The sequence below is a fragment of the Malus domestica genome, chromosome 06 (assembly GCF_042453785.1).
Source record: "Malus domestica chromosome 06, GDT2T_hap1".
Classification (NCBI taxonomy): domain Eukaryota; kingdom Viridiplantae; phylum Streptophyta; class Magnoliopsida; order Rosales; family Rosaceae; genus Malus; species Malus domestica.
In genome coordinates this window covers 25,470,658-25,487,807 of record NC_091666.1, presented here as the reverse complement: position 1 = coordinate 25,487,807, position 17,150 = coordinate 25,470,658, and the positions used below count along the sequence as shown (strand labels likewise).

General features: G+C 36.4%; 2 protein-coding genes across 3 annotated transcripts; one reads left to right on the top strand and one right to left on the bottom strand.

Moving 5' to 3' along the window:
• The first annotated feature begins 1,540 nt into the window (after positions 1-1,540).
• LOC103438684 (WAT1-related protein At3g30340) lies at positions 1,541-3,810 on the top strand. Of its 2 annotated transcripts, XM_008377229.4 has the most exons (6): positions 1,541-2,075; positions 2,166-2,228; positions 2,303-2,419; positions 2,509-2,923; positions 3,166-3,317; positions 3,419-3,810. In XM_008377229.4, exons 1-6 carry the CDS (start codon positions 1,885-1,887, stop codon positions 3,585-3,587), a joined length of 1,107 nt encoding a protein of 368 aa, XP_008375451.1. In that variant the 5' UTR covers positions 1,541-1,884; the 3' UTR covers positions 3,588-3,810. The 2 variants fall into 2 exon arrangements, with proteins under 2 accessions (XP_008375451.1, XP_070679721.1); XM_070823620.1 differs by having other exon boundaries at positions 1,956-2,075; positions 2,145-2,419.
• A 12,233-nt stretch (positions 3,811-16,043) lies between these two features.
• On the bottom strand, positions 16,044-16,848 carry LOC103410000 (uncharacterized). Its single transcript, XM_008348775.4, has one exon. The coding sequence runs from the start codon at positions 16,773-16,775 to the stop codon at positions 16,227-16,229; it is 549 nt and encodes a 182-aa protein (XP_008346997.1). The 5' UTR covers positions 16,776-16,848; the 3' UTR covers positions 16,044-16,226.
• Between the last annotated feature and the right edge of the window lie 302 nt (positions 16,849-17,150).

Sequence of the window (17,150 nt, the reverse complement as noted above, 5' to 3'; positions counted from 1 at the left end):
AAACCACACACACCTATCGGATTGTGCATGTGATAATTAATAAGCTAGGGGACAATATTAGTGTTGTTGAAAGTGTGTACCTGTCCGACTGTGCATGTGATAATTAACAAGTTAGTGGACAATATCAGTATTGTTGGAAGTGAATTTTTGTCCCGTCTCTCTAATAATTCTACAATTTTTCTTTAATCCAATTAATTCAATGACAAAACATAGTTAAAAGTCTGTAAAGAGAGAAAAAATATTTGTGAAAATCACTTCCCACTACAAAATTGAAGAAAAAGGAGAGGAGCTTGAAATAAAAAAAAGCTAACTAAGCGTAAAGAGAATGACTACACGTGGTGATTTAGTGATTCAATAATGTTAGCCAAATCATATTGATGACATTGCTATTCATTCATGCCTATAATTGTGAAAAATGAACAGAAAGCTTGAGTTTTGATCATTCTTTATTTCCATAATCTTTGGCTTTTCAGCTATCGGGCTTCAGTGCCCTCGCAATATGTTTTAAGTGCTCAATTGATGTACTGATTTAGTTAGTAATTGAGTGTGCATGATATTCATAATTTGTTAAAGGTTAGGTTTTGTGTCAATAATGTTGATATTTGTATCACTAATACGTTGATACGTTTTGTTATTGACACGTTATCTGTTAATTATTGACGGTATATTGACAGTCTATCCTTTTAAATAAAGAATGCAGGTCATGCTCAATGATCAAACTAAGTTAATTGAGCATAATCTCAAAAAAAAATTTGGAACAAACAATATTATCTACACTAAGAGGGAGGGGGTGGGCTTAGCCTCACAATGGGCTAAACAGTAATGTGGTTCAAATTCGCCTTTGACGAGAATCGAACCTAAGACCTCTTACTTATAAGTGAAGAGGAATACGTAGTATTAAGTGGCTAATCCCATGTTTTAAACACTATGTTTCTTTGTTCTTTTTTTTTCTTCTTTTTTTTAAGTTATATGGTAGGAAGATTTAATAATGGCCATAATGTATGGATAATAATATATTTTTCTGTTATCATGTTATCTGTCAATATTATCGACGATTTATTGACATAAGAACAAGCATTCTGCCTAGAAAGGATATAGTTAGTGGCGCTTCATGAGATGAACGTTACTAATCTCCTCCGTCTAATCTAACCCTACCTCACCTCGCTTGCCTCACCCGTGTAGGTGATCAACATAGTTTAATTGATCACAATCCCATGTTTTAACCATTACGTTTCTTTTTGTTTTTTAAGTTTCTTGGTGGGAAGATTTGACATGTTGTTCTAGACCATGTGTAGAAGATATACGGCTGTTGTTCGTCCTGGTTCGACGATGAAGTATTAGATGCCAATGCGAAGCACAGAAGGAGGTAGAAGAGTATTTATTTCCAACACCACCACTCAAAAGAGATGCCTATGATGAGCTATATATAGTATAATTGTTGACTTAAAGAAGATTCACTGGGGCAAAGAACATAACCTGATACAGTAGTAAAAAAAACTCATGGCCTATGACAAGACTCTACAACTTCTAGGGTAGGGATGTATGAGAGAGAGGTCGTGAATTCGATGCCCGAATGAACTGTACAAAACGATTCCCCGGTTAGTCTGTGTGCATTGGAAAGTATCAGTCAATGAAAAAAAAAGGAAGAAAAAAGAAAGGGAATCAAAGATTAAATTATGGCAAAGTTGTTCCTTAAAGCAGTGATGTGATTTACAGAATTTAAATCTTGCTTTGTGCCCACTTATTCTGGAGCTTGTCTATATATCTCAACAGATTGGTCTGCCCTCTGCTGTGTTTTTAAGCACAAGAAAATCATCCTCTAAAACTCAGAGTTGTTGAGAGGCCTAGCTAGCTCAGCCCAGCCTCCTAGTGTGACTCACAGAAATGGCGGACGTGAAGGGGTGTGGCGAATGGAAGCCTTTTATTGCCATGGTAGCAATCGATTTCTCGTTCGCTATAGTGAATATTCTGCTCAAGAAAGTGCTCGATGAGGGAATGAACCATTTGGTTCTTATAACGTACCGGTTGACGATTGCTACCATTTTCTTAGCACCAGTTAGCTACTTTGGGGAAAGGTAGGCAAGCATCATTCCTCGCTTTTTCGGAAATTCATTTTGATATTTCTATGCCTTAACTTGCTGCAGATTTTTCTGATTTGCTTGCAGGAATACTAGACCAAAGCTCACAATTCGCATCACATGTTTTCTCTTCTTAAGTGCAATTCTTGGGTTAGTAAACTCGACAGAGACTTGTACATCAATTTTCCATTTTTTCATGTGTCTATATCTTTTTGTTGTTGCAGGACATCCCTAACACAATACTTCTTTCTCCTCGGAATCCAATACACATCTGCGACTTTTGCCTGTGCCTTCGTCAACATGGTGCCGGTGATCACTTTCATAATGGCGTTACCGTTCGGGTAAAAAAAAAGTCACAAAAACCTCATTTACATGTTCTTTGAATCTTGTTCACGTGCTGCTGTACGAAATCGAGCGTTTAATCTTGCAGGTTAGAGAAAGTGAACTTAAAATGCCACAGCGGGAGAGCAAAAGTGCTCGGTACACTGGTGTGCGTCGGTGGTGCTTTTATACTAACTCTTTACAAAGGAGTTCCTCTATTTGATTCCTCAAAATCCACAGTTAGTACTCAAACCATAGATCATGGAATTCAGCTGAGGTCAACGCGAAACCATGGGGGATGGACGATTGGTTCTATAGCTTTGGTTGGCGGAACCCTATTGTGGTCTTCATGGTTTCTTGTTCAAACAAACATTAGCAAGATGTATCCTTGCCAGTATTCTAGCACCACAATAATGAATTTCTTTGGTGCCATTCAGTCTGCAATCCTTGGTGTTTGCACAGGAAGGAACCTTTCCATGTGGGTTCTGAGGGGAAGGACACAAGTCATAGCTGTCCTGTTTTCTGTAAGTATTACCCTTCTTCTAATTACAATTACGCAAAAATACTTATGGGGTTTTGGTATCTTTGTTCCAAAAGTTATACAACTTCGCGAATCCAGGTAATGTCAGTTGGCCAATGCAATTAATATATCCGTTTCCAGGAAATTAAAGAAGCTTAGAATATCGCTTTGTTCAGAAGAAAAAAAAAAGTTATACATGCTTCAGCTACATGCCTTACTATTGGTGTATATATATACATTATACAGGGAATGATAGCATCGGGATTAGGTTTTGTGGGGATGTCATGGTGTGTGAGGAAACGGGGGCCGGTGTTTACTGCAGCTTTTAGCCCGCTCGTGCAGATAATGGTGGCCCTAATTGGTATCCCCATCTTCCATGAACTACTCCACCTCGGAAGGTGAACTTTCCTATATATCTATTTTACAGTTGCCAATACCTACATATGATTAGTACATTGGTAATAACTTTCCTCATTGGTGCTGCATTGACACTGAGCAGCTTGTTAGGATCTATCGTTGTGATCGTCGGCTTGTACATTCTTCTATGGGGTAAGAAAAAAGAGATGCAGAAATGTGCGACAAAACTAGTCCAAGAATCTGAAGCAATCAAAGAGCAGGAGCCGCATTTAGCCGCCATCACAGTCTCCGTTGATTCGCGGTGTCCTTGAAGCCGAGTTTCATATGCTTTCAAGTTCAGAAGCCTTCATTTTTTTCTTCCCAATTGATTCTTATGGTCTTCTAGCCAGGATCTTAAAGTAAAGTCATCTGTCATAACCGGAATAAAAGTAGATAAAAGTTTTCACCTCTTTATCTGATGGTTTGCAAAATTTCCCCCATGGTTCTTTGTGAGGCTTGTGGTAATGAATATGTTAAAACAAATTTGAAGGACTACCGGTTTTGTAGTTGAGATCTTTACCATTTGATGTTGTTTTTTTTTCTGGTGGAAGATTGACAAATTAGATGATGAGGCGTCATCATCGTAATCGCGCACTTAAAATGGATGGAAATTTACGTTGTAATCACGTACTTAATTGATCAAAATTATGTCTACGTCTTGCTAAAGTGGGAATATGCAGCGACACATACTATGTTAGAATATTCGATATATTTTTAGAACACAACTTTCTAGACCGATAGTGTTTGGTTTAAGGCAAACATATATATATACAACAGAATGAGGATCCGGCACGTTCGTTCATCATATATTGTGTGGTAATAAATTATTATAATTTTTTTAATTTAAAATTGAATATAAATAGTACCTGAAGAAAACTGTATGGTAATAAATTATTATAATTTTTTTAATTTAAAATTGAATATAAATAGTACATGAAGAAAACTGATCGCACGATGTACAATGAACAGACGTAATTGGAGGATCCAGAGAGGATCCTCATTCATACACAACATATTATTTTAGTGTTAAGTTTGGATGAGGGGAATTAGATTCTTTCCGGATCTCCTAAACTAGGGATTTGGGGGATCAATTAATACTAACCATTTATCAAAGATCGTGGGGCCCCAATTGAATGTTTTTCATATTTTCAAAAGTAAAGCAATCTTGTTTTGCGTGAAAAATATAAAAAAGAGAAAAATTGTGGTTGCACGATCTTTGATGAACGATTGTTATTAATTCATCCCCGGAATCCCCAGTGAAGGGATCCAGAGATGATCTAATTCCTACATGAGGGACTTTAAAGTACAGAAAACTAATGAAAATGACATTAAAATTTTTTTTTATTTTAAGAAAACTAATGAAAAGGGCTTCAAAACTTTGGGTTTTAACCACAAACCATTATATAACTTTATTTAATGATAAAGACAAGAGAAACAAAAAACAAAAAAAATCTAACTAAAGGCGCGTGCAAAAAACACCCAACCAATCCTTTAGTTGCATAACCCTTTGACATAATCTAAGCATATTTTATTCCTCTAAAATTAAAATTTCAAATTGAAGTGGGTCCTGTTCGATTCAGAACCACATCTGCGAAGGTATGGTTGGGAAGGAGTCGGTCAAGTGTGGGTTAGGATGGTTGGGGGTAGGGGTGGGGCTACACCATTAATTGGACTCATCACCCATTTTTCTAGTAATGGTATTGAGCTATTAGCCATGCATGATTTTAACAGTGTGGACGTTGATCTCTATCATGTTTTTTTTTTAAATCTTTTTTTCCATTCTGGTGAAAGCACTTGAAAATTTGGGACGAGCATCTACCGTTAAGTTTCATAAACAGTATAGTATCGTTAAGTTTCATAAACAGTGTAGAAAGTTTCATAAACAGTGTCGTACCGTTAAGTTTTATAAACAGTGTAGTACCATTAAGTTTCATAAACAGTGTAGTAAGTTTCATAAACAGTGTAATACCATTAAGTTTCATAAACAGTGCAGTACCATTAAGTTTTATAAACAGTGCAGAAGTTTCATAAACAGTTTGGGTGAGGGAAGCGTGGGTCCACGCGTCAAATTTTGTTTTAAATATTAAAATTATGTCTTTTCCATTAAAATTTTAATTTTTTTAATCCTTTTTATTAAAATTTAAAAGATTTCATTAAAAGTTAAGTTTTTTTTCATTAAATAAAGTTATAGCATGATTTTTTTTATTAAAATAAACTTAGTCCAATAGTCCAACGTACGAATCTCATAACTATTTGACGCACAACACATGTTCCCGTGCACACAGTCCAATGAAAAATAACTTTTGTTTTATATGAATTATCGTACAACCCATAATCGGACAAATAAAATACATAAAATAAAGTCTTAACAACAACCCATAATCGGACAAATAAAATACATAAAATAAAGTCTTAACAAGCCTTGAACCTAGGACCTAGAAGAAAGAAACAAGGCCATGCCTACCAGTGATAAATATGGAATAACTTTGATTTTATAGATACCAAAAATCAAAACAATTATTTTGTTTTCCCAAAAAGAAGAAGCAGTAGTGATAGTTTTAAAAATAAGTTGAAGTTTGTTGAGGCCCAAAAATGTCATGAACAAGCCCAAACAAGTCTCGAAGCCCAACTACCATGCAAGCCTCTATTCAAACATGTCATGCTACAGTAATTAAATTGGATATTCATAAATCAAACCATACTTATTTGTCACACTAAAATAAAGCCAAAGTCACATGCTCGGGGCTTGTCAAGTGAATTGTGGTGTGGATGGTTACGGAAATTCATCAGGCTTATGTGGAATCAAGGTTACGAAAGAATTTGGGCTACTTGGGGGCTCGAAGATCCTAGCCCATAATATTTGAAGTCCATGTAGGCAGGTATTGAGAAAGAATCAACATAGTTTTACCTATTTTCCTAGCAAGCTAACTAGTTCAGTTAGGATTAAACCAAATTCCAACCCTAAGTTCACGTGCAATGTAACATCCCACATCGTCCATGGGAGTGGATCCTGTAAGCCTTATATGTATATTCCCATCTCTACCTAGCACGAGGCCTTTTAGGATCTCATTGGCTTCGAGTTCCATCGGAACTCTGAAGTTAAACGAGTTCGCGCGAGAGCAATCCCATGATGGGTGACCCACTAGGAAGTTCTCATGTGAGTTCCTATAAACAAAACCGTGAGGGCGTGGTCGGGGCCCAAAGCGAGCAATATCGTGCTATGGTGGAGTCAAGCTCGGATGTGGTGGGGGCTTGGGCCGGGATGTGATAATTTGGTATTAGAGCCAATCCCTGGCCGGATGTATGCTGACGAGGACGTCGGGCTCCTAAGGGGGATGGACTGTCACATCCCACATCGCCCATGGGAGTAGATCATGTAAGTCTTATATGTATATTCCCATCTCTACCTAGCACGAGTCCTTTTGGGATCTCACTAGCTTCGGGTTCCATTGGAACTCTGAAGTTAAGCGAGTTCGCGCAAGAGCAATCCCATGATGGGTGACCCACTAGGAAGTTCTCGTGTGAGTTCCCAGAAATAAAACTGTGAGGGCGTGGTCGGAGCCCAAAACGGACAATATCGTGTTATAGTGGAGTCGAGCCCAGGATGTGGTGGGGGCCCGAGCCGGGATGTGACATGAAAGCCCTTCAAAACAAGCATTTAATGCTAACTTTCCCTTCCCAGCTTACGCAGAAGTTCAATGCGTGAAAGCCATAAAGCACACTATTAAAAGTAGCGCATGTGGAAAGCTAACCTAGGAAACTTGTGCGTCAGGAAGAAGACATGTTGCAGGTCCTAGAGTCTAGTCTCTTTACACCAGGATAAAGGGTAAAAAAGAACTAGGGAGAAAGGGGATAGAGAAACACGTCCAAAATAGAGATCCCTTGGGAGGGGATCATTAAGCTACAAATATATGTGGAGAACTTCAGAAAGGGGATCCACCAATTCCCCAATTTTTACACAGAGAACCAGAGAAAACCCAGAAACATCATCTTGCAACCTTAGTATTTTCCATGTCCATCTTCTAAGTATCGCAACCATTCTAAGTCTTGCTACCACCTTTGGAAACCCAGATTATCAAACAACAAACACCTATACAATCATCCAATTTTTCTCTCTTTCATGTAAAACTAATGAACTTCTAGCTTCCACACCACACTTCTCTTGATCAAGCCATTATTTACCTAATCATGCTAATCTTCGAGTCATTGATCTAACCAAGATATTTCTTAAGACAAGCTAACTCTTTCGAGATATTCAGGTGCTTGGTATGAAAGTGAACCAAAGGAGACAAGAGAACATTCTCAAAGCCCAACTCCACCTCGAACTAAAAGTCCCCCACCAAAGTTTAGCGGCAATATTGTAAAAAAGATGAAGTAAAAAAAATGGTGGCTTTTTCGTAAATAAATTGAAGTTTGGGAAGCAGTGACATTTTCGTAAATAAGTTGAACCTTGAATGTTTATATATAATCAGGTCAACTGTTTAAAGTAAGTTGAACTATTGTGACACCGATTGTTTATACATGAACATGTCAACTGTTTATACACGATTAAGTCAATTGTTTGTACATTAATAGGGGTGAGTTATGTACTATTACTGTACCAAAGCTCTTGTACCAATTACCATACCAATATTTTGGTACTACCCTGCCAAAATTTCGTAACCCTAAATTTTAGTATGCTAATAATTCAGTTGGTATGGTATAATAATTGCCGATTCAAATTTCTGTCGTTTCTTACTTTGACGAAAATGCACCTGTAAAACAATCAACACATTTGATCAAAGACCTAAGCCTCACACGCCCACGAGGTGGGGATGAGGGGTTAGGGTTTTTATGGATAGCAAAAGCTTACCAAAATTTGGTAGAATTTGAGATATATATATATATATAGGGAAGGGGGTCGGCCATGGTATATGGGTTTTACCCTATACATGGAGGCATCCTATTAGCCAAAGTGTATGGAGAGAATATTCTTAAGATATTAAATAGGAAATAATATCTTGAGATAATGATGTAAATATTCCTAATTGATTTAAATAGGGAGTACTTACTTGAATGAAGTCAATCTTCAATTGGGAATGTATTAAAGATAGGATTCATGTAATTAATCATTTTCTTTAATGCTTTGACTTTTCTTTACCAAAGCAGGTGAGCTGTGCGCCTTCAGGGGTGTTGAGCTACACATAAGAGTATTTGAGGAGCCTGCTCATTTAATGAGGACAATTTTATCTTTTTTGAGCAAAAGTCCACATGGCACCTTTAAAATTTTTGAGATTATTTTAAGCACCACAATAATGATATTGTCGCTATGTTATTGGGTAATTTTTTATGAGACAAAAATATGTTTTTTAAAGTCCAATTCAAGGACCAAATATAATATTGTTCGATTTTTATACATGATTAAGTCAATTGTTTATACATGAACTTTGGTGGTGTTGAGGCCAAAAAATATCACATACAAGCCCAGTCAAGTCTCAAAGCCCAATTACTATGCAAGCCTCAAACCAAGCTCAAAACATATGAAAAGGTGCAAAATCGAGAAAGGAAAATATTTACAATCATGTCACATTACGGTTATTAAGCTAGACATTCATATAAATCACATCATGCTCACGCAATTTATGCATATTTATCCAGCCATGTGCCTTATCACGCTAATCACTATTCACGCAAAAGTAAGCCCAAGTCACATGTTTGGGGCTTGTCAAGTGAATTGTAGTGTGGATGGTTACAGAAAATTATGGGCCTTTGTGAAGTCAAGATATGGGCCTTTGTGAAGTCAAGATTATGGAAGACTTTGGATTGCTTGGGAGCCAAAAGATACAAGCCTATAACCTTTGTAGTCCATGTGGGTAAGTTTGAGAGAGAATCAGCCTAGTTTCCCACTTAGTTAAGAAATAATCAAGCCCTAAGCCTTAGGGACACGTGAAAGCCTAGCAAACATGCATTTAATGTAAAGAAAAGATGATTTTCCCTTCCCAGCTCATGCAGAAGATCGACACATGAAAGCCATGAGGCACGTTACACGAAGTAACGCCTATGGAAGGCTAACCCGAGAAAGCAACGCTTTAGGAAACAGGCACGATGTAGGTTTCACTAAGTAGCAGCACTTAGCCATCTTTCACTAAAACAGAAGTGGTAGAAGAACTAGGGAGAAATGGGAGAGAAGACCAAGCCACAATTAGAGATTGCTTAGGAACCCAAAAAAGGAATCATTTAACTATAAATATAAGTTAGATGCCTTAGTGAGGATTCATGATAACACAAAGCCTCATAGCCCAAAGAGAAAAGATAGAATGTTAGGAGGATTGTACTACATAAAGCTAGGAAAATTCCTCCCTTAGTGCAAACATCCTTGAAACCTCAAGAAGCATCACCCCTGCATATCTTTAGATCATTATTCAATTTTCATAAAAATTCTAAAATGCCTTTCCAACCATCGTATTTCCTATGGTTTTCCCCTAAAGATCCCAGCCATTAGAAACTTTATTATGACCCTAGGAAACCCATATTATCCAACCTAGAATACCATACAACCATGTAAACTCTCTCATGCTAAACTGATAAACTTCTAGCCTTCACACCAAGCCTCAATTGAGCAAGCCATTATTTGCTTAACTATCCTATCTTCGAGTCATTGATCCAACAAGGATATTTTCTAAGATGTGCTAATTCTTTCAAGATATTCCAAAACTTGGTATGAAACTGAACCAAAGGAGACAATAAGACGTTCTCAAAGCCTAGATCCATCTTGACCTAAAAGTCCCCCAATAGGTGGCACCGACTATTTGTACATGATTATATAAAGGAAAAATTAGTATCCGGTCCCTAGTTTTTATTGTTCATTGACTAAGACCTTATTAGTTCTCAAATTTTGATTCAAGTCCCTAGCATTAATGTGATAATGAATTTACTTGTTTATTATATAATTTTTTAATATAAAAATTAGTAATTAATTTAGGGTTTAATACTCACACCTCTATTAAACTTCTAATTAATTTTCAATTCAAACATTTCCAAAATAATAAAAAATTAAATTAAATTAAGTTTGTACCTATTAGTTTTTTTTTTATATATAAAAAGATTCTCAATTTTTTAATCTTAAATGTACCCATTCATATAATTTTTCAATTTTTTTAATCTTAAATGTACCCATTCTCAAATATATCAATTTGTTATATGTAAAATGTACCCTTTTTTTAATATAAAATCCATTCAAATTTTTTAATCCATGTTTAAACTTATATGAGTACATTCTTTTTCGTTGATTTGAGAATGTATCCATGTTTTGGTACAATAACTTTTTTTGTTAATTTTGGTTAATGTACCCATACATATATGTATATATATAAACACACACAATATAATAGAGAGTATAATTTATATTTTATTATTTTTAATCCCATAAATTATGGGTTTTATTTAAAATCTCATTAATATAAACAATTACAAATTTCAATTTTTAATTTTTAATTAAAAAAATATAGTAACTTACATTATTACATTAATGTCAGGGACCTCAATCAAAAACTAAAAACTAACAAGGTTTCAATCAAAGAATATTGATAGTTAGGGACCGCATCCAAAGTGTCCCTTATATAAATAGTTAAATAATCATGTATAAATAGTTGATGCCACAAAAATTTAACTTATTTATGACTCTGCCACTGCTTTTTTTTCTTTTCTTTAATACTAATAAAAGTTGATTAAGTGCTTATGGTTAATGAGAAGTTTGTGAGACAATTTTCTTTAGTTTTTCCTTTTTTAAAATATAAGGTTACGTTCATATATTATTGACCGGTGTTTTTATAAATTATCAACAACAATTTCTTCATAAATTACTTGCAACTGTTTATGTATAAACCATTGTTTCGTTATAAATTATCAACAATTGTTTCTTCATAAATTATCGAAAATTGTTTTTCTATAATTAGGCCATTTTCATTAGCTTATGGAAAAACAATTGTTGGTCTTTCGTATAGAAATAGTTATTGGTAATTCGTGCAGAAATAGTTCTTGATAATTCGTACGAAATAGTTATTTGTACTTTACATAGTTCGCACAATGATGTGCAAAAAACTGGGGAGTATTTGGAAGGGTTTCACACAACAAATTTTAATGAAGACACTTTACCAATAAGGACAAAAGTAAGAGAGTGATAGTATTATCATAAATAAGTTGAAGTATGTGGCAGTTTGTAATTAAGTTTAAGTTAGCGACAACTATTTCTTCATAAAATGGGCAATTGTCTCTTCATAAAATCGGTTATGAATACACTTAGAGGGGTGTATTCAATTGGGATTTTACAGGATTTTAATTCTTTTAATGAATCTAGGGGTATTCAATCAGAATTTTAAGTAATTCTTTGAAATTTAATGTGTATTCAATCGAGATTTTAAGATAGTTTATTAAAATCCTTAGAAATTTGATTGTATTCAATTAAGATTTTAAATAAGTTTATAACATTCTAGGTGTATTCAATTAGAATTTGATTTTAAAGAATTTCAAAAAGATGAGGAATTAGAGGGAATTGGAGAGATTTTGTAGTGTATTTTAAGCATCCACAAATCTCACCTCTCATCATGAGATTTTGAGGGAATTGAATCAAAATTTTACATGGAATCTCTACAAATCAATTAAACTCCATAAAAATTCATGGATTTATAAATCCATTAAAATCTCTCCAATTCTCAATTGAATACACCCCCCTTAGTCAAGTAGACTCATTTATGTAATATTGTACATTTATATTGCAATTCAAAATATTAAGTTTTTTTTTTTAATTTTTGGATGTGCTTAATAAATCATCCTATTATAACATGATGAAGAAAAATGATAATACACAAAAGAAATAGTTACTTTTTGGAAAATTGAGAAATTTAATACTTAATTGTTAAAATGCATTACAAAAAGAATATCAGTGAACAACTCAGAACTACAAATATTCTACTAAAATATTACAAATGCACTACAAAAACATTATGTTCGTGGCTAGAATTTCCGTCGGGGATGTCTCTTAGCCGACGAGCACACAGCTCCCCGAGAGGTTGGCGCCGGTTGATGCTTTCTGTCGGGCTTCTGCTTCACTGACGGGCTTGTCGGGCAAGGCTGAAAGAGAAGGACAGATTTAACTTTGAAATGTGCCTTTGTGGGGCCTTAGATATAGGCCTTGAGGCTCACAATCAAGATTAATTTTTAAGTGCTTAGGCGTGCCACTGCCATCTTTAGCATGGCAGATGTAAAATGGATGTTGAGTTTTAGTTGTACATATACTCGAGAGGTTGTGTTAGTTATAACAGGTGCCTTTGTGGGGCCTTAGGTGTAGGCCTTGAGGCTTCCAATCAAGAACTAACCTAGCACTCGAATATACGATGTCTGTTTCATTGATTGCAAAAGTGTTATAACTATTAAACTTCTGATTATCCGAGCCCGAAGAGCAGAATGAATCCAAATAAGTGCCTTTGTAGGGCCTTAGATATAGGTCTTGAGGCTTCCTATCAGAATTCCTTCTATACTCAAACGTTCTACTGTAATCATAATATAATAGAAATAAAACTAAAAGATAGATCGATTACTTGCGCCCCAGGTAACTTCGGACTTCTTGTTTATCAAAGCTTGTCGTGGATGGGTTAAGTCCACATAAGGTTCTTTTTTTATGCCTTAAGACAAAGGACTTTTGAATGATCAATCTTACATGCTTGAGAGCTTAGAACTTAGATCTGATTTAAACTGTGGAGACATATTCAAATCGGATTCAAGAACTAATATAGGCTTTTAATCGTCATCTTACTAGAAATAACTTGAATACAACTAGAAGTATACAACATATTGCTAGGCTAATGAATGAAAAGACAAAACCAAAGAGGGTCGGGCAAGGTTTCACCTTGTCGGGCAAGGCTGATCGTCTTGCAACTTCCTATCTTTGTGGTTTATCAAGGGGTTTGAGAGCTTTAGAAAGGGGGGTAGGGAGATGAGTTTACAGAAAGAGATCGATACTACAGCAAGCTTAGGACAAGGTAGCAGAGCTATTACAAAGGCTTTTGGTGAGAGTTTATCCCGAAATGGATGAAAGCTTGGGCTGACTACAGCTTCGTTTGAAGGCAAATCTAGCTTGAGCAGAGTTTGTGCTTGTATTTGTTGATTGAGTGTCTTTATCTCTGATTTCTCTTTCTTCTTTTATAGACACTTCGGTTTGGCCTCCTGTAGCAATAATCTTGCCCGAATGAAGCTTGAAAGGTAATGACTCATCAACTATTTACTTGTACTGCCACTGTAAAGTACTTTTGGGCTGATTAGCTGGCTGGTCTATACCACTTGGTCTCTAGGCAGGTGAGCAAGTGGTGCAAATGATCTGCACCTAGTCGGGAAATGCCTTTTCTGCCTTCTGGGCTTTGGCTAGGCTTCGGGCTTTTCCCCTTTTCAGACCTCCTTTTGGGCCAACTCCTTCTTGAGCCCAAAGTTCAAGTTTTAACCCAAACACATTATACTACTCTATATGTATTGTATCTAGTCATTTTAAGTTCCTCTTCCTAATTTTTGTGGTGCGTTCCTAACAATTTAGCTTATGTTTTGTGGAACTTAAACATACCATGTGAAAGAGTATAATACGCAATGGTCATTAGAGGCACTTCGGAAGAACACTGCTTGATTCCTTATATATAAGGAGTCATTTCTCTTGGCAGATTGATAGTTAATAATGATGATATTACTTGTTATTATAATAATTGATTTGTTCGACACAAATGGATGACTAAGCTATTTTAAAATCAAATGAACTTGGCTATAGATGATCTTTAGATGATGATAAAAAGATTTAACAATTTAAATTATGACATTTGTACAGTGAAATGATGAAATGTTGTTATGTGAAAGAGGCTGACTTCTTCGGTAAGAAACCAAGTAATATTCACCCCCCAAAAGGCTAAGTACCAGTTTGGTACTGCTTAACTTAAAAAAAAAAAAAAAAAAAAACAAGTATGAAAAAAAGCACCCAGTTTTTTTGTGTTTGGTAAACTTTCAAAATCAATTTTTTTCTTCATAGTTTTGGGTGAAAAAAAGCTAAAAAGGCAAAGTAGCAAAACCCAGCTTTGGAAAACCAGCTTTTTATCACAATACATGGGTGAGCAGTGCCATTAAATGAATTTTTCAAAATGGCAACCTTACCCTCTCTTTCTCCTTCATCCTAGTTCTAGACTCCAACCCTTTTCCACAGTCGCTCTTTGATGCCGTACTACCCAGATTCACCACCCCATCCCATCCATCTCTTCTTACTCCCCATATTTGCCACCCCATCTCTCCCCAATCCCCACCAAATACACCCATCGCCACCTCACATACCATGATCCCAACCCACTCCCTGCTAGATGATAACCCAGATCCCACCCACCCATCCACCACCGCACCTTCCAAAACATGTAATGCCTTGGAAATCAAAATGCAGAAAATAGTAATAGGAGTGAGGACGTAGGTTCCAGATCGCCGGAACTGAAAGAGAAATGCGAAGGGATGAAGGTGGGTGAGGACTTTGAAATTTCAGGAGGGATCATTGATGAAAAATGGAAGAAAAGCTAGAAACATTTTGGCAAAACGAAATATAAAGAAAGAAGAATGAAAAAGTTAGAAAGAAAGGGAAACAAAGAAGAAAGGAACAAGGAAACAATCATGAACTTTTTGGCAGAAAAAAAAAAGAAAGGAAGAAAATCCAATAAGTTTTGTTTGTTTGTTTGTTTTTTTTGTTGTTGTCATTTTACACAATCATAGCTGTTTTACATAAATATTTACCAAACACTATAATAATTTTTTTTATATTAAAAGTACTTTTACAATTATCATTACCAAATACTTTATTGTTTTATTTCACAACTGCTTATTGTTGAAATGTCCCACATCGACCACATCAATGAGAAAAGAAGTGTTTAAATATCCTAAACCCACTTCAACTAACACCGAGGCCTTTTGTGATAAAACCCCACACCTGATGAATTGTGCATATAGTAATTACCAAGTTGGAGACAGTAAATGTGTTGTTGGAAGTGGCATTTGTCCTGTCTCTCTGATAATTCTACATAGTATCAGAGCCAGGGAGCGAGCCCATATTGTACTGCCATGTGATGGGTGAGTCCCCTTGGACCGGCACAATGATGGTGAGTCCCCTTGGACCGGCGCGATGATGGTGGGTCCCTTGGCCCCGTGTGTAGGGTGAGTCCTCTTGGCTCCACGTAGTTGTTGATGTGTGGATCTCCCACGTGTGACCCACTAATTGGGTCCCACGTGAGGGGGCGTGTTGAAATGTCCCACATCGACTGTATCAATAAGAAAATAAGAGTTTAAATATCCTAAACCCACTCCAACTAACATCGAGACCTTTGTGATAAAACCCCACACCTGACAGATTGTGCAGGTGGTAATAATTACTAAGTTGGGGATAGTATCGGTGTTGTTGGAAGTGACCTTTGGCCTATCTCTCTGATAATTCTACACTTATTCTTACATCACAACAGAAACATCTTTTTTTTCTTTCAAAACACAATAATACTAAACTAACCCTAAGTGACAATGACGAACAAAAACTGAGAGTGATGGACCTGATGACCACTCTCGCATGCAGTGCTATACTAATGTACATGCTCTAATATGAATAGATGAAAGTAGGTTGATATTTTATGGATTTGTAACAAGACACGAAAATGTGTCAGCTTCATCGAAAAATTTATCTACCATAAAGAAAATTATAGTACTCATCATGATTTTTGCATTCTTTAGCCAAAAGAAAAGGTCCAGACAATACAAAAGACAATTTCGGAAGTGAAAGTAATTAATCATAACTTAACAAACCAGAAAGCCATAGAAAGGCTTCTTATTATTTGTAATTAATCAAGCCACTTCATGAAAAATCAAAAAACGTAATGACATCAGTCCTCATCTTGCTCATCATGCTGGTCGCTATGGAAGGTCTCCTTCTCCTTCTCCTTCTCCTTCTCCTTCCCCTTCCCCTTCTTACCCTTCAACCCCCGCCTCTCCGGCCTCCCGTGATGCCCTCCGTGCGGCTCCACAACATCCGTGATGTCCAAATGAACACCGGGGTCATTCGTGGTGTAGCTACCGCCCATCATGAGGGAGTTGTTCACAGCCTGGAAGTTGCTGTTCACATAAGTGCTCAGCCCATCAGCGTCTCCGAACGCTGGACCACCACCATGAAGCCCTCCAGATTTGTTCATGTTCTCGTGATCCAGCTCACTCCTCAATGTCGCTCCGGTGTTGGATCCTGCGAGGGTGATGATCCTCACGCCGTGTTCGTCCTCATCCTCGTGGTGGATGGAGCCGGACTTGTGGATGTCGGTGACTCGGTTGGTGATGGCGGAGACCATGTCTCGGATTTCTTTGTCTAGTTGCTTGTTGGGCCTGCTGCCTCCGTGATCGGCTGAGGAGTGGGTGCTGGTTTTGTGTGACTCGCTTGTCATTGTTGTTGGTTTGCGGTGAGGTTCAGGGGGAGTATTGAGGTGGATATATAGAGAGGAGTACTTCTGATTTGGGTTAGAAATTTGGAATAAAGGGATAGCTTACTTTGCAATGCAAGGATATAAAACAAAAAAAAAAAAAAAAAAAAACAAACAAACAAACAAAACAAAAGGTAAAGGGGGGTGGTTACTTGGCATTTGGTTCATCCTACTTCTAAACTTTATGCTTTTGTGATTCTCACTCTCACTCTAAATTTTGTGAAGTTTAAAAAGGGAGAAAACTACATACAGTTACGAATAATGTGAACTGATCGACAAACGTCAAATTCGAGAACATTTAAAATTTAAAAAAAAAAAAAATTTTGTAAACCTTATCGA